Source organism: Babesia bovis, assembly GCF_000165395.2.
Source record: "Babesia bovis T2Bo chromosome 4 map unlocalized Chr4_1, whole genome shotgun sequence".
Taxonomy (NCBI): Eukaryota; Apicomplexa; class Aconoidasida; order Piroplasmida; family Babesiidae; genus Babesia; species Babesia bovis.
In genome coordinates this window covers 709,969-726,915 of record NW_026261571.1, presented here as the reverse complement: position 1 = coordinate 726,915, position 16,947 = coordinate 709,969, and the positions used below count along the sequence as shown (strand labels likewise).

The 16,947-nt window shown below is 39.1% G+C and overlaps 7 protein-coding genes across 7 annotated transcripts; 4 read left to right on the top strand and 3 right to left on the bottom strand.

Annotated features, from left to right (window-relative positions):
- Positions 1 to 3,688: 3,688 nt before the first annotated feature.
- On the top strand, positions 3,689 to 5,010 carry BBOV_IV007150 (uncharacterized protein). The gene has a single exon (XM_001610589.2). It carries the CDS (start codon positions 3,848 to 3,850, stop codon positions 4,772 to 4,774), a length of 927 nt encoding a protein of 308 aa, XP_001610639.1. The 5' UTR covers positions 3,689 to 3,847; the 3' UTR covers positions 4,775 to 5,010.
- A 536-nt stretch (positions 5,011 to 5,546) lies between these two features.
- Positions 5,547 to 6,936, top strand: BBOV_IV007140 (uncharacterized protein). Its single transcript, XM_001610588.2, has one exon. It carries the CDS (start codon positions 5,773 to 5,775, stop codon positions 6,418 to 6,420), a length of 648 nt encoding a protein of 215 aa, XP_001610638.1. The 5' UTR covers positions 5,547 to 5,772; the 3' UTR covers positions 6,421 to 6,936.
- Positions 6,937 to 7,770: 834 nt separating this feature from the next.
- Positions 7,771 to 8,468, bottom strand: BBOV_IV007130 (uncharacterized protein). Its single transcript, XM_001610587.2, has one exon. It carries the CDS (start codon positions 8,423 to 8,425, stop codon positions 7,814 to 7,816), a length of 612 nt encoding a protein of 203 aa, XP_001610637.1. The 5' UTR covers positions 8,426 to 8,468; the 3' UTR covers positions 7,771 to 7,813.
- A 569-nt stretch (positions 8,469 to 9,037) lies between these two features.
- Positions 9,038 to 10,455, bottom strand: BBOV_IV007125 (uncharacterized protein). Its single transcript, XM_051767264.1, has 9 exons — positions 10,348 to 10,455; positions 10,154 to 10,310; positions 10,067 to 10,114; positions 9,958 to 10,032; positions 9,691 to 9,840; positions 9,388 to 9,610; positions 9,309 to 9,349; positions 9,137 to 9,272; positions 9,038 to 9,100 (listed from the first exon to the last, which is right to left on the bottom strand). Exons 3-9 carry the CDS (start codon positions 10,106 to 10,108, stop codon positions 9,057 to 9,059), a joined length of 711 nt encoding a protein of 236 aa, XP_051623670.1. The 5' UTR covers positions 10,109 to 10,114; positions 10,154 to 10,310; positions 10,348 to 10,455; the 3' UTR covers positions 9,038 to 9,056.
- A 115-nt stretch (positions 10,456 to 10,570) lies between these two features.
- Positions 10,571 to 12,960, top strand: BBOV_IV007120 (putative integral membrane protein). The gene is made up of 3 exons (XM_001610586.2): positions 10,571 to 10,721; positions 10,787 to 10,860; positions 11,184 to 12,960. Exons 2-3 carry the CDS (start codon positions 10,801 to 10,803, stop codon positions 12,894 to 12,896), a joined length of 1,773 nt encoding a protein of 590 aa, XP_001610636.2. The 5' UTR covers positions 10,571 to 10,721; positions 10,787 to 10,800; the 3' UTR covers positions 12,897 to 12,960.
- Positions 12,961 to 12,980: 20 nt separating this feature from the next.
- BBOV_IV007110 (putative ubiquitin-conjugating enzyme E2) lies at positions 12,981 to 13,568 on the bottom strand. The gene is made up of 2 exons (XM_001610585.2): positions 13,496 to 13,568; positions 12,981 to 13,441 (listed from the first exon to the last, which is right to left on the bottom strand). Exons 1-2 carry the CDS (start codon positions 13,545 to 13,547, stop codon positions 13,038 to 13,040), a joined length of 456 nt encoding a protein of 151 aa, XP_001610635.1. The 5' UTR covers positions 13,548 to 13,568; the 3' UTR covers positions 12,981 to 13,037.
- Positions 13,569 to 13,759: 191 nt separating this feature from the next.
- Positions 13,760 to 16,805, top strand: BBOV_IV007100 (minichromosome maintenance family protein). Its single transcript, XM_001610584.2, has one exon. The coding sequence runs from the start codon at positions 13,827 to 13,829 to the stop codon at positions 16,698 to 16,700; it is 2,874 nt and encodes a 957-aa protein (XP_001610634.1). The 5' UTR covers positions 13,760 to 13,826; the 3' UTR covers positions 16,701 to 16,805.
- Positions 16,806 to 16,947: the final 142 nt, after the last annotated feature.

Genomic DNA, 16,947 nt, shown 5'->3' with positions numbered 1-16,947 from the left:
AAGATGCTTGGTTAATCTTATTAATCTTAAAACACTTGCAAAATAGCAGAAGTGATTTGCTAGCTATTTATTAATGTACTCAAAAATAATGATAAACGCTATTCAACATGCGTTGTATTGAATGTCTAATCACACGCATATGTGTCTATGTTCATTAAATGATCCTCTTTTATATCATGCATATATCATAAGCAGTACGATTTAGTCTGATGCGTATATCTTTATATTATATATTTGTTTCCATGACATTCATAACGCACCGTGCTTTTTGAAGTATATATAGTATGCTTATTTTATGATGAAAAAAGATTCTGTCATGTTATAGAGACAATAAGGCATTGTATATATATGCGTAAAACTCATCAAAGTAACGATATCGTTTTGTTGCCATTTGTAACAGCAGTGCCAAATTATTTTGTGAATATGTTTTAATTTGCCCTACATAGTTGTTCCGGTGATCCAAGGTAACACGGGGGCAACCATTGATCATTTTGTTGATTGCCATATCAATCTCACCATATCATTATACAATGTTATTTGTCTATGAACATCACGGCTAATGCCCTATCCGCGTTTTAAAACTTTTTCCATTGTTCGGAGGGTTGATGATACTGAACATTAAAGTTGCCATATAAATGTATATACAGTTCCGAAATATTCGTTTGTTTTTGTCATTATAGTGACTATATTGTATTCTACGCTTAATAATAGTCACATTTGTATTGTCACTTTGTATATACCTATCACAGGGAGCTCAACATTTTATATGTTACATGTCCTTTATTTGATAGATTTGACAACCTTAATCATGTGTAGAATATAGTGCATCTGGTTGTCTAGAATGAAACTCACGATCTTCTAATTTGTTGTTCTGCTTCAAATAGGGACAAGCTATCTGCGCGAAATTATTCGACATCCTTTGGCAGTGGTCAATCGTTTGCGTTCCAATCGTTTATTTTTGTATGTTTATGTTAAGTCAAATTTCTAACATCAAAAAAAACGACTTTGTTGGTGACACTGGGAAAGCAACAATATGCCAAATGCCTGTGATGTTTTATAAGTTTTAGAATTCCCACAAGAAAATCATATTTACATAGAAACAATTTGCTAATATAAGTAGTTTTTTGGTCTTTTGGCCATCGCCCATTTGGTATGCCACATGTGATATTTTACCTTCATGAGTGATCCAAACCACATCAACCAAAACGACAATTTGCAGGCATGTATATGATTTGCAAGTATTCCTCTAGTTTTGTAGTATCTTACTTCATTACTAAATAAATACGCTCATTTTATCACCCATCATTTTTATTCTGCCATCAGGTTCACCGGTGAAATATTTATTAACCTTTTCCCTTTAAATATAATGAGTGCAAATCAATTCATGCCGAAAAGAAGGGTTCGCCATGTCATGATTTTATTTTTAATATGAGTAAATGCTATGAAGTGGCTTTGACAATATTTGTAGTGCTGAATGGTTGCTATGATTAGGTATTGCGCAACTCCATCTAAGTTTAACAACATTTCTAAATATATCACATAAGATAGCTGTCACAAAAGACAACTACTGAATGTAGGTAAGCTCAATGCAACCGAAACGCAATATTATATGTAAGTATTTAAACTATGCAATACTGAACAGGTGTCATCCACATTTGTTGAAATCCTAAATTTAGAACGAAAAATGATTTTCAGTTATTAAACTAACGTTTATGTTGAATCTGAGCTTTGATTACCAGTTGAAGATAATAATAATCATATTAGCTGATCTGCCCAATTCATATTCCAATCATATATTAATTTTGTAAAATTTGAATACTTCCCACTAATTAAATCTCATGGCGCAAATATATTCTCGCATATTCACACAGTATGAAGTAACCAAAAGTACTTTGTTGAATCAGAAGAATGGAATTGCTTGTTGGCATCATGAACGTTAGAAAAGGATCATCGTATTTACATTGGTATAAAGTCTCAATTGTGATGTTGCTGAGGGTTAGAGTATAATTGCATAGACTAGAGAAACATTTGCTAATGTTATGTTCATTTATATGAGGTATTGGAGATAGATCGAAATGAATATTAGTTGCTATATTTTGAACGCACCATTATGGCGCTCGTATATACAATATAATCTTGGTCTGCTGCTCTAATGTTTGTTTGCATGAACCATCATTGTAAATATTCATTGCAAACCATGGTCCAATATAATGACCCTCCACCTCTTTTTATCTTCTCCAACACAAGTTATTATATATTTCAAAATAGTTAATATATAAATATATTTAATTGGTGCTAAAAATTCAGGCAAATTATGTAGCGGTGAAAATAGTTACTATACCTCTATTGGTGATAGATGCAGATCCGGCTAATGTGATCTATGTTTGGTTTCAATGTGGTTTGAAGTCCTATACGATCAATCAACAGACCATGGGCTAGATATAAAATAACAATTCAATATGGTGAAGCGCGATAAATGTTTCTCATCTGATTCTTGTTTTTACATTTAATGATGCGGCATTATGATTATAAACCCGTTTACAAGATTATAATAAATGCGGAGTAAACAATTTGAGAGATTAGATAATACCCCGATTAACCCCCTATAAACTGAATTCTACTATTTTTGACAATGGATCATGATCCACTTACATGCTAATTTGAGTGACTTAGCACAATGTATGCTAACAGATAAACCAATATATTCAGCACAAAATACAGTATAACATGGGTTCAAGTGTACCGTTTTATTGATTGTTGTTTTGATATAGCTATCCATACAACAATTCAATCGGCTTTGGGAACGATATATAAAAACAACTTAGAATAATATGGTATTCAAAATTTAATAGACAATGAAAAAAGAATGCATCGACGTTTTTTAGCGTTGTGAAATATTTTTCAACAAAGCAGTGAATTTTCAAACAAGGAAAAACAAAGCAAACAATCGACATATATAGCAATATATCACCCACATAAACATAATGGCATGTACGTAAACACGCCATGCCTGGCAGACGCACAGCAAAGTGGGTTTACAAAGTACAAAACAGAACAGCAACACATTTTGTTCGACGCATCAATTCTCCTATGTGGGAAGGGGAGTTGAAAATTATAGAGGGGGTAGGACACCCATAATGTCACCCACATCACGAATAATGGTGACCAATATACAACTCATCTATACCAACCAATCAGAGCTACATTGCACTCGGCCTGGATGTTTCATATTATGGACACGTGAATACGTGGACAAATAGGAATCGTACGATTCTGTGTGATGCGGATATCAATTTATGTATAACGATAAAATTGGTACAATGGCACATTACCGACCACACTAGTAATGATAAAAAAACAAGCAACATATGAAGCCCGCAATGGCGCTTATCGGTTATAAATGGTAGACCAGGATTCCAGACACCAGTAGGCATGTTACACAATTTGACCACCCATACTTCCTTCTAGAACGATGGAACGATGTCACAAGCCATCTTACCTCCATAAATGCTGCAATTGATCAGTAGACAGTGTATATTTAGAGATAAGGAATGGAAATTAGAAGTACCCTGGGGCCCGATTCTTTGAATCGCATGTGGGTTGCTCTCCCTGGGAACTTATTCCTTGCTATTGGGTGCTTATACAAGTGCCGTCTGATCGACTTTGTGTTGCTTGACTCTGACATTGTTGGAATCAACGTTACAACATTGACGAGTACGATAATCCATTAGTGGTTCTAGTGCATCATCCACAGTTAACACCAGCCGGTATTAACAGGAACCTCGTGCTATTGTCTTCTAACTAGCACCTTCCGACTAACCTAGAAACTGTACATACTAACTCTATAATGGCATCCCAGTCAACCGTATCCTTCAATGTCCACTCTGTTGGCGCAGTGCGCCGCAGCTCATTCGGCAGGATGACTGCCTGGGTCTTGTTCTTCGTCGCTTTGTTCAACCTTTTCAATGGCGTCGCTGTTGCCGATGTGGAGGTTGAAAAGCGTGAATTGGGCACTCCCGGGATAGTGGAAGATGGCCAAACGGGAGAAACCAGCTCTGTATCAGAGCAAGAGCAAGAACACGATGCGTCTGGTGACGAAGTTTCTGATGAAGAACTAGATGGTGAATTGCCCGCAGAAACACCTGCTGCTGAGGAGGGAGAAGAAGGTGAGGTCGCCGGTGAAATGACTTCAGCATCACCTGCCGATGAGGAGGAAGAAGGTGAATTGCCTGAAGAATCACCTGCCGGTGAGCAAGAAGCAGGCTATGAATCTGACCCTGAAACAATTCACAAGATGGCCACTGTACAACCAACTCGTCGTGTTTACATCTCTTGCTCTCCAACCAAAATCGGTGACAAGATGGACGTTGAAATTGGCAGCCCCTTCAGCCGATTCTCACGTGGCGAAAAGCTAGATTCCGTACAAAAGTCAAAAGCAACTAAAAATTTCAGGAAGATAATTAACCACATCACGGGATATTGCCTCAAGTTTAAGGACCAAGATCCCTACGGTGACATTTACACGGCCTTTGAAGAAGCTACCGCCATGTCACTCCCTGTTGACATTGCCGCAGAGCTTGCATCATTACCCGATAACTTCAACGGATACTTCCTAAGACCAAAGGCAGCACCCAAAACCATTTTGTATCTCGGAAAGTTGTTGACGGAGAGAACTAATGGTACTAGGTCAGAGGGTGGGCAATCTCAATACGCGTGGGATAAGCAATACGAAACCAACATGGAGGCGCTTTACGATGCCATTGCTGTATTTTGAAAATTGTTACGTCTTTCGAGTTATCCATTTGGCTTTTATTTTCGTTTTTTTAAAAAAGAGGAATAAAACCTTCCTCCATTTTATTAACCACATTTAGCGGAACTGCTTAATTATTGCTACACGATAAATATATTCAAACGTTACTGTGGCTTATAGTATAAAATTTTCCCTCGACATGATTCCAAGAATATACTAGTGTTAAGGAGTAGCTCTAATTACACCAACACGTCAAACAAATTAGTTCTCCTATGTGGGAAGGGGAGTTGAAAATTATAGAGGGGGTAGGACACCCATAATGTCACCCACATCACGAATAATGGTGACCAATATACAACTCATCTATACCAACCAATCAGAGCTACATTGCACTCGGCCTGGATGTTTCATATTATGGACACGTGAATACGTGGACAAATAGGAATCGTACGATTCTGTGTGATGCGGATATCAATTTATGTATAACGATAAAATTGGTACAATGGCACATTACCGACCACACTAGTAATGATAAATAAACAAGCAACATATGAAGCCCGCAATGGCGCTTATCGGTTATAAATGGTAGACCAGGATTCCAGACACCAGTAGGCATGTTACACAATTTGACCGCCCTTACTTCCTTCTAGAACGATGGAACGATGTCACAAGCCATCTTACCTCCATAAATGCTGCAATTGATCAGTAGACAGTGTATATTTAGGGATAAGGAATCATGGTTATGGCGTAGTCTGGGGTTCCCAATCCAGCAGGCATAAAGTCGGTTCAATCATTTAATGCTAGTCAATAACATATTAATGTCTATGTATATACATTCTATTTGGAAGGTTGTGTTTTTTAGTAGATGAAATTGTATGAAGGAGTCGTTTTGTTGGATGTGAAGTAAGCTTCCTATAGTGTATCTGGAATAGCCTTATTTGCATCCCATATTTCTTCTACACATTTTCATCGCTAATCAACACCCTCTGACTAACCTAGAAACTGTACATACTAACTCTATAATGGCATCCCAGTCAACCGTATCCTTCAATGTCCACTCTGTTGGCGCAGTGCGCCGCAGCTCATTCGGCAAGATGACTGCCTGGGTCTTGTTCTTCGTCGCTTTGTTCAACCTTTTCAATGGCGTCGCTGTTGCCGATGTGGAGGTTGATATGCGTGAACAAAAAGAATGTACCATAAAACCTCCTAGTGATGTGGCATCATCAGGTGGTACCAAAGTCTTTATTCCTAAGAGCATTAATGTAATATTTCCATCTCAAAATGCATGTGCTCCTACCAAGGTACTCACGGATGAAGACAAGGTTAATATTGAACGTAACCTGAGAAAGATTCTCGCGCACATTTCATATTATCGCCCTAAGGATAAGGCTTTAAAGCCATATAAAAAACTGGTAAAGTCACTCAAGAAGAAGGAGAGCATGGAATTGTCTTTCGACATGGCTCGACAGTTGGCTCTTCTAGGTGGAAAATACGACGGTACATTCCCACGTAACAATGCATACACCAATTTTATATTTTACTTGGCTGACATGTTGACTAAAGAAGGTTACGGTCCCCTACCAAATACTACTGAAGGAAAGAAGGAGTGGTACAACCATTACGATATGATTACGGAATATATTTTCCAAGCTTGGGAAATGGTGTATTAGAATGATTTTTTTTACAAATAATGCAGGATCACATTAAAAGCCGTATGTACGACATCTAATAGCATGTTTCTATAACCGGAGGTGTTCTAGATGAACGTTCGGACCACATTTCAAATATAGATTTACATTTATTGTAGGTGTTCGATTATTGTTTGTATTGTTTTAAATGCAAAATGTACTTACAGTATAATGAGAATGAACTGTGTAACATGGTGTAGTGCGTCCTAAGTTGACATCACTCGATTGCCGACGCAATTAGATAGCATCTTTGCATAAGCATACTAGGAAGACATTTCAAGACAAATCTCAAAGAGTATAATGGCCATTCTATACACGTATGATACAATCTGTATCATGGATTGGGCTCAAATGTTGTATAACAGTCTTTTAGTAAATAGATCTCGAGCACTACATCACCAGTTTTGTTGCAAAATAGTTGTTTCAGGTTGTAGTATGGAAGAGTCACCATACTATCCGAAGTCGTAAGATACTATATTTCTCACCAGCGATGAACTTTAATATCTTGCGTAATATTTAATTATAGATATTAGAAGAATCTTTTTAATTTCTGTTGTCTTTGTACTTACTATTACATCTATTTGAATATATATTATGATAAATATTATTTGGGGCCCATAAAGTCTGAGATAAGATATTTATTACTTGAAATGGTTATAAATATAAAGAAAAAATCAATAGATATGATGTAGGGTTCCCTATCCACGATAAAACACAGGAAATATGCTCTGCCATTCCTGGATCTTTTTATTGCAAGCGCTATATACTTGCTTTTCTGAATAATAGGACTACTGAGTATTAGTTCTCTGCAGACAGGCTGTAGTAATTACGCATTCCATTCTGATGTGATCCTTCTATGACGTATTAAACAGTTCATGTTAATTTTCGCGTACAAAGGTAAAGGAAACCATATTCATTCTACATAAAATCCACATGTACATCAGGACACCATTGCAGATAATTCATATATATGTGAGTTAGATGTATCTATCCATTGCTTACATTATCACCTGCATACTAGAATTGTACGATAAACATCAAACATAAGAGGGCAATCAAAATGATTCAAATACCTTATGATACGAAAATGCGTTGTAGATATGTGAAATGGGAACATATAAAGTCCCCGGATGATATCACTATGCACACTGCTTCTTGTGAGCATGAAGAGGAAACCACAACAATCTAACCCAGACACTTAAGTTGTAGCTTGCAGAGTATAATGATTAGTTTCAAAACTATGTAATAATATTTACTGGTTTAAGGTCCAGGGTTTGAATATTCAAGCAATAGGCTACATTGCGATGTAGTATAAACGTTTCCACTAAACAAATTCACGCATTCACTGTTATTTATAATTGAATCAGTAATCTTATCATTTAGCGGAGGCCCACAACAGTGTTAAAACGGTTCCTCTTTTGCTATCCCATTGACGTTTCTCACTCCAAGCAGTTGGCTTCGGTCCGTAAATTTCACGTGTAAATACCTCAGCGAGATTCATAACAATTTTAGGCAATCTTCTTGTTTCCCCTCTAAAATAACCCGTAAAATTTTCTCCCAATTTAATGAGCTGATCGTATACAACTTGTGGTACTGTTATTGAGTCCTTGTTAAATATGCAGCTAAATATATTTTTACACTCCATTAAAAAATCTGCAGCAGGGCGGTGTCTTCTAATGGAGCAGAGAATAAGCTTCAAATTCCTCTCAGCAAGTGGCATATTTGAAGCATCACTGCCTCTAATATCTGATAAATCATCGAAATCACGAATGTTAATCTTCACCCCGTCAACAGGTTCAGCCGACTTGGAAGCAGCTTTTTTCCCTAATCCACGCTTATCAACCTCCACATCGGCAACAGCGACGCCATTGAAAAGGTTGAACAAAGCGACGAAGAACAAGACCCAGGCAGTCATCCTGCCGAATGAGCTGCGGCGCACTGCGCCAACAGAGTGGACCTTGAAGGATACGGTTGACTGGGATGCCATTATAGAGTTAGTATGTACAGTTTCTAGGTTAGTCGGAAGGTGCTAGTTAGAAGACAATAGCACGAGGTTCCTGTTAATACCGGCTGGTGTTAACTGTGGATGATGCACTAGAACCACTAATGGATTATCGTACTCGTCAATGTTGTAACGTTGATTCCAACAATGTCAGAGTCAAGCAACACAAAGTCGATCAGACGGCACTTGTATAAGCACCCAATAGCAAGGAATAAGTTCCCAGGGAGAGCAACCCACATGCGATTCAAAGAATCGGGCCCCAGGGTACAGTTTGTACGTTACATCTTTGTTTTTATTACTGCATCTACTTAGTTAACTCACTGGCTTTCCCATGCGGTGATCATGCGTCTATACAGTTGATTTCCACCCGCCAATGACTGTTGTACATCCCATACGGTAGTTTATTATATCCAATGATGGGAGGAAAATATAACGCTCGATCATTATTATAATCTTCGGTCACTTTCATGAACAAAAAGGATCATACAGAAGGATCCTGAATTCAGGGAATTGATAAGAGTCGTATACCAATTGTTTTAGCAGTAGTTCAACCTGTGACCCGAATTTTAGAGTAATCACAACAACATTATAAAGCATATCGACAACGGTAATATGTTCAGTTTCTAAGAGGAGAAAACTTGGAAGTTGCGAATGCCGTCACTGCAACTTGTTAGGGAGCGCGAAGAAGTTACCTACTCTGTTGTTCCAAAGTATCCAGAACGAAATCTTCAAATTCATCACGAGCATGTTTCATGGTATCCACTTCAGATATGATTTGTTTTTCTAGAGCACCTATAAGCGTCGACAGTTCCGATTTTATCTTGCATTTGTTCTAGGAGGTACAATATGTTACGTTACAACACCATACCGATTCGTAGCTCTTTTTCTCTATCAGGAGTTTTTTCGTTTCTGGTGGGAAAATATTCTGGTAATAAATCCACACTCACCTTCAGATATGTTTTCAATTATTTCCCGCTCCGCCTTTTGCCGCTTCTCTACGGTATATGCCAATCCCTCAAGAACATTCCCGTGCAAGTGACGTAATTTATCTACCATTGCTTCAAGCATTGCTATGTCCCTTTGTTCATGTTTTACGCATTCATCAAAAGATATTTTTTCCAATTGCTGCCTTGCATGTAGGTCCAGGGCCATCGTCATACCGCTGATCCACTGCGATCCATTAATATTAATATTGAAGATGTGACTTATAGAACATTTAATAAAACAATTCAATGGACTTTGAACCTTACATTCTGCGCTTCCGTTTTTATTGTGACGATATCTCCATCAAATTGTGAGCTCAACCCATCATAAACAGAGTTGACTTTGTTGTTCATTTCCATATCAGATTCCAATTGGGATACATCGGTTTTTATTTGTTCCAATCTACCGGCTATATTCTAAAGCAGTGTTTATGAGATGCATCACAAGGGTATGAACTAATACAATCGACATTAGACATTGTAAAACGAGACCACTAAATATCAAACGTCTTCGGTATTTAGATTTAACCATACCTGATGATTTAATTCATAACGCTCTAGTATCGTCGAATATTTTTTATCCAGATGCTCGAGCCTTACAGAAATTAGCTAAATTATCATATGATTGTACTTGTAGAAAAACCTCCAGGCAGCTGGTGCTCCACTTTCGATTCATAGATTCCATAGTTGCCTGTAAAAAGTCAATAAATACTGCTAAACAAACACTTACGAGTTTATTCTGTGGATTCCTTAGGGCCTATATTGCGTTTGTTGTAGAAGCCGGCGTTGATAAGGCTAATTTCTATACAGGATCCCACAATCATCATGATTCCACATAGGATAGGCAGGCCACGATATGGTTGACCCGGTGGCAGTGCTTTAATACCCTAGGAATGCTATTGTGGTTCATGTGTAGAGACATACTTCCATCGTTATTAAATGGTGCCATGAAAAGAAAATTCCATTTTACAATAAAGAAAATGTAGCATCTATTACATTAATCTACATATAAATTACAGTTATTCCTCAATGTGTAACGCTATTTAGAATTAATGTGTAATGTGCAGGTACATCACCACCGTTGTTGCATGACATGGGTTAGCAACCAACAGGATTAACCCAATGAAACAGCACACATTAATAATAAATCTTTTCAATTGACTTTTATATTACACCTAGGCGGGTCATTACGATTCCTTCGAAATCGGAATATGGTGTAACGCCTTATTGGCAATAGAGTCTACAATGTATTCCCCCTAATACTACTGACATAGAGTCAAATTAGTACAGATTGGAAGGTTGGTATATATATGTTTTATTTGGTCAAATCGTCATATAAATGTACTATATTAACCACACTTAGGTAATAAGGTAACAATGAAGTTGTTAACAAATGTCTTTTTACTGTTTGGGAGTGCATTCTTTCTTAAAGTAGAGGTAAGATGAAGATTACATTTTGTAATAGTAGATATCATGCTCATTATGTTGGTTAATATGATGTCTTATTTGCGTTGCCATTTATGTCTTCTTTAATACCAAAAACGCACCTCAGTAATTACGTTTCTATAGTCATAGTATGTTTGTATGGTTTATTTTGCTTTATATTTGTTGGTTATTGGTGCGCATTACAGTTCTGATTATACTTTTTTTCTTATATGCTATCTCCTTTTTAAATTTTTCCTTCGAGATACGATGACGTTCCTTGCCATTTACATTTTATCATTTCATACTATTGTTCGATCCATCAAATCATTTTGTAGTGTTCTACCGAACTCCTGGTCCATATGCTCACTGGGTTTAAACTTGCTAATGTGGACTATGGCTTCAACATCGGTGTAAACACAGGCCGTATGGGCAATGCTCGTCAAGCGTTTCCCGACTTACTTGATGCCAGTGGTAAAATGAGTGACGTTGAGTTGGAGACAGCTCTGGGTCAGCGTTTGCAGAAGAATGCTTTTGGCTTGATGCTCCATTTGAATGATATATTAAAAGATCGTTTTGACTTCCTGACTTTACGTGCACTTCTTAAGACAATAGGCGGTGTTGTGACTATTGTCGTTCCTCCTCCTGATAAGATCGAACCAGGTTCTCCATCTGGATGCACAGAGTGTCCCACCTTGGAAAATGTTTCCGGGACTAAAAAGCCCGTTTGCAAACACGACCCTTCGCGTTTTCATCAATCAACAATGGATGCATTTAATGCTTTTTTGCAGGGTTATTCTTCAAAAGCAGTTGTCTCTATTGTTGAGGAGAGTGATAGCGCTTCTTCTGTTATGAAACACTATGCTTCAAGTGACCCTGATGGTTCCACTGTGAATCGTTATAGACTTGTTTCAGTAGGTCCCAAGAAGATTTCTTCATTTAGATCATTGAATGTCCATGGCATTTTGAAGGATCACAATGACGTTGCCACGTCAAAAGATACTGGAGGCAAAGGAGAGCAACGTGACAGCACTAAGAATCCCAATACGGTGCCAAAACCTAAGATTGTAATTGCTTCACATGTAGATACGTTTTCTCTTTTACAGGGATATCGTTCTACTGCAACTAATAATACGGGGTTGATCGCATTGTTAGAATTATCCCGCTTACTTCATGGCTTAGATCACATGGATTACGAACTTATTTTTCTGTTGACAACAGGCTCCGTGATGAATTTTTACGGTGCTGCTACATTTGCTAATAACTACGCTCACATTGACAATGTTGAGTTGGTTATATGTCTTGATGATCTCACTGGTCCGAACTTATATCTACACAGTTCTAGCAAGGCGAGTGAAATATCTTCAGTTTTCCAGCGTAATTTATCTCGTACCGTGAAGGAAACACTGAATAATGCTGTTAAACCGGATGCGCAGGTTTTGTTTTTCGAGCATGAACAATTTACTCGTCAAAAGGTCCATGCCATAACATTAACTACAGTGAGGGAATCGGTTGCATACCCATTGCGTCAAAATTTGTTTGAATACAAGTGCAATTCTAAAGCTTTATCGGGTCATATTGCAAATATCTTCCGTGCATTGGCTAAGACTTTACGCATAGGTAAGGTTAAGGTTGACAGCGTTGATATTGCTAATCATGTGATTGACTGGGAATCGAAGCTTACTAGTCCACGTTGTACACTTAATGGTGACATCTATCAAGATGAAAGTGTTCGTGCGATAATTCGTTTTTTGACTCCCTTAATTAAGGATCTGAAGACTCAGAAGGTCAATCGTTCTATACCTGGATTTGAGTTTTCGTATAATACTCCAATGCGGATTTTGTTTTACAAGAACTATACAATGTTGTACCACATATTAGTGGTAGTATGTTCTGTTGTTTACATTTTTGTCATGTGGTCATTGATTCGCGGATCACCGTTGACAGCATGGACAGACATAATTGCTACACTAAACAAGGTGCCTTCTGTTCCCGGTGAAGAAAATTCTGAGAACAGGCGTAGCACCCGTTTATCCTCCAAACGCAAGTAGGCAAACAATGTATAATGTTTGTCATACTTTGTTGGCGTATAGCACATGTGTAACTCGCTGGTATACGTTTTAATATACTGTCTTAGATTACAGTGTGTAAGTTGTCTATCCGATGGTATAGAGTATTGTCGCGACGCGTGTTTACATTGTATTACACTTTGCGTACTTTTCATTCCATTCTCTAGCAAGTCTCTCGGCATCTGCTTTGTCAGCTTTGAAGTGGTCTGCTACAGATGTGTCCAGTGGATCGTCCGGTTCGGGTGCGCTGAGTAGTGACTGAACACTGAGAAGCACGGTTCTAATTTGTAACGCAGGGCTCCATTTATCTTTTAATATGTCTAGGCATATCCTTCCCAGTTTATCGATATTTGGGTGGTATATGTTGGTTAGGAAGCGCACTTTTGGCGGTTCCATAGGATACTGTTCTGGTAAAAACAATTCTAGCTTGTATACGCCACCTTCATAGGGTGTACTATCTGGTCCTAACATCCGTATGTAAAAGTGTCTGTTATTTCCGGGATTGAGCTCGGCCTTGATTCCAGGTGCTGCACATATATATAACACAATTTTCACTAGCGGCGCATCACCAGTTTACTTACGTGAATCATTGGCCAGATTCTCTGTCTCTTTGAGTATTCGCTTCGGCGTCATTGTTATTTTTTTGATATAATGTTAATTGTTTTTGCTTCCCCATACACCATTACCCGCTGGTTGTTGATTCCTGCCTTTTGTGTTCATATATCGACAGAAGATTGATCTTCACTTTTCTAAGGGTTTATGTATGGTGGAAGGTTGGCGTTATTTTAATTGGCAACGTTACTTTTGGGTCGTCAGCCACACCTTTTGGAAGCCAAGTCACACACTGTCTATTTGGCATTATCGTTGCATCTTATTGATTTTATTTGTGTTTGTGTCTATAAATAGTTGACAATGGTGGGTATGCGCCGTTACATCAGTCAGGACCCTAGTGAAGGATCTCCTTCTCAGCGTTCTTCTATAACAGTTGATCGCTTGTTGACTGTTTCCGATTTGGGTACATCCAATTCTATTGGTACATTAAGTGATGCTTTTATGAGTCAATCTCCAGGATATCAATCACAGTTAGAAGGTTCAACTCACACATCACGTTCCGATGACGAGCGTCAGCGACAGCTTGATCGTATGCATCAGCAGATTCTTGCTGAATATGAGGGTTCTCGTGAGACTTTAATGGCTTATCAACGTAATTATCGTGTTGCTGTTGAACGATTTTTGTCATTTGCGAGTGAAAACAAGCAGATATATACTAAGGTTATGGAGCTTCATCAGCAGGTAGAAAAGGCATTTGATAAGGCTCAAGACAGTGCTGCTGCTCAGCTTGCAGTTCACTTGCGTGTTATTGTGAATGTCAGTATGTTATATGTGCGCAATGAGGGTTCGAATGCTTCATTGGCTCAGATGCTCATTAAATCTCCGTACATGACATTTCAAGCGTTTCAAGATGCAATACAGGAAGTATGGCGAGCGCAGGGTTCGAAATTGGCCGTTGAACCTCCTAAACTTGGTGTTTGTGGTTGGCTAGGTCGTCATCATGTTACTCCTCGTGGTTTAAGTAGCAATATGATAAACACTCTTACTGCCATTGAGGGTGTAGTAAACAAGTGTTCTTCAGTCTATCCTAAGCTATCTCAATCTGTATATGTTGGTGAGCCAGTTTATGACATGATGCATGAATCTGAGAAAACTGTTCATTTGCGTCAGCATTACGATTTGACTGACTTCACCAAGACATTGAAGGACAATGGTCTTCCTCCTAGTGCTGATCCTGAGGGTAAGGTGATATACCGTCAAGAGATTGGTCTTAGTAGTTATCGCAATTACCAGACATTTATAATACAGGAGACTCCTGAGGACTCCTTTACTGGTCAGATGCCTCGCTACGTTTCTGTGATTGTACAGGACGACTTATGTAACATTGTTCAGTGTGGTGACCGTGTTCGTGTTTGGGGTGTATATCGTGCCGGATGCGGTCGTGCTGATGACACTAACAACGGCATTGGTCGTGGTTACCTAGTGGCCAATTATGTGGCCATTCGGAATAAGTTATCTACGAAACTATCCAATGAGATATCTGATGAAGACCGTGCTAAATTTAAGCAACTAGCTCAGTCCGATGATTGTTTAAACATTTTAACTCGGTCCATGGCGCCATCAATATGTGGTCATGAGATTGTGAAACGTGGTATACTTTTATCGTTGGTTGGCGGACCCGAGAGCGATGAGTCAAGTGACCATCGCATCAGGGGAGACATTCATGTATTACTTGTTGGCGACCCTGGTTGTGGCAAGTCTCAGATGTTGCGGTTTGTGATGAATTTGTTACCTGGAACTGTTTCCACCACTGGTCGTGGTTCCACCGGTGTTGGTCTTACTGCTGCCGTTGTCGTTGACCAGGACACAGGTGAGCGTCGTGTTGAGGGTGGTGCTATGGTTATGGGTGACCGTCGTGTCGTTTGCATTGATGAATTTGACAAGATGCAGGCTGGTGATCGTGTTGCCATTCACGAGGTCATGGAGCAGCAGACTGTGACTGTTGCTAAAGCAGGTATTCACACAACATTGAACGCTCGTTGTACGGTGATAGCTGCTGCTAATCCGTTGTATGGCTGTTGGAGTGAGGATATGGATGTATCTCAGCAGTTGTCTTTTGAACGATCCTTGATATCTCGTTTCGATTTAATATTCGTGGTGCGCGATGCAGCTACTGAGGTAGAGGATGAGCGCATTGCGGAAGCTGTTCTTCGCAACTTAACTCAGAAGTCAAAGGTCATATCAACTCAGAAGACTGTTGCTCAATCCGGTCGTGCTCCTGGCACCACTAGTTGCGTTATACAGCCTGTAGAGGGTGATATGAACCAGGTAGCTTTTGCCAATGCTACGTTTGATGGTTTCCACTGGGAGGAGCAATGGATGCCTGGTGTAGCTTCAACCAACCGCTCCAAGAAGTCTAAATCTTCCATGAAGGCGGGTGATGGTTTTTTGAAGAGCCGTTCTGAGATGACTTACATTGACAGTGCTGGTGTTGAGCATGACATTATAGATTCTGCATTTTTGCGCAAGTACATTCACTACTGCAAGCATTTGTTTTATCGTGAGATGGAGGCTTTAGAGGGTTGGCGTCCTAGTCCGGAGATCAGTGAGGTAGCTCGTCGTGCTATTGTTGCTCTTTATTCTCAACTCCGTTCTCGTGCTCAGCAATCTGAGAAGCAGCGTCTGAAGCTTCCTCAGGCAGTGACACCTCGTACATTAGAGGCTATTATTCGTTTGTGTGTCGCTCACACTAAGCTACAGATGAAGCGTTGGGTGACAGCCGAGTGTGTTTCTGCTGTTGGCAAGTTGCTGAACTACACTTTGTTTGGTGATACCTATGATGTTTGTGAGATGGATACTCTATCTACTTCTGACTATGAGGAGGAACCTGTTGAAAGCGGTTCACCAAAGCGCGGCCGTGGACGCACTCGTGCAGAACTACAACCTTCCACTGATCAGGCAAAGGTTGAGGCAGTCGTCGCTCCACCACGTCCTGACGAGACTGTTTCTAGTGTATCTGACGAAGTGGATACCGATCATTCAATTGCCTTGTTAACTGCTTTGCGGAAGCTTGACACTGGTGAGGGTGTTGATGTTTCTGATTTGTACATTGAGTTTTCTCGTACTGTACGCATGTCTATGGACGACTTTAAATCATTCTTAAAGCGTCTTCATAACCAGGATCCATCTCCGATTGTCTTTTCGGAGGATGCATACATGGTATTCAGCTGTTGATGGGCGGCCATTGTGCCATTTATTTATACTTTGCTTGTATTAGCAGGAAACTCATATCGCATTAGAAACTTCCATTGGCGATTAATATACCATGTTTGTTGTTTTCCATTATGTATAACAATTCTGTTTATTGCAACTATTCATTTGCAGTGTCGCTTAGGTTTTGTTTATACACGGTATCAATTTCGTTTACGTTGCCCATTCTATGCATAATTTGCTAGTACTTTATAAAATTAGCTAAGTACTC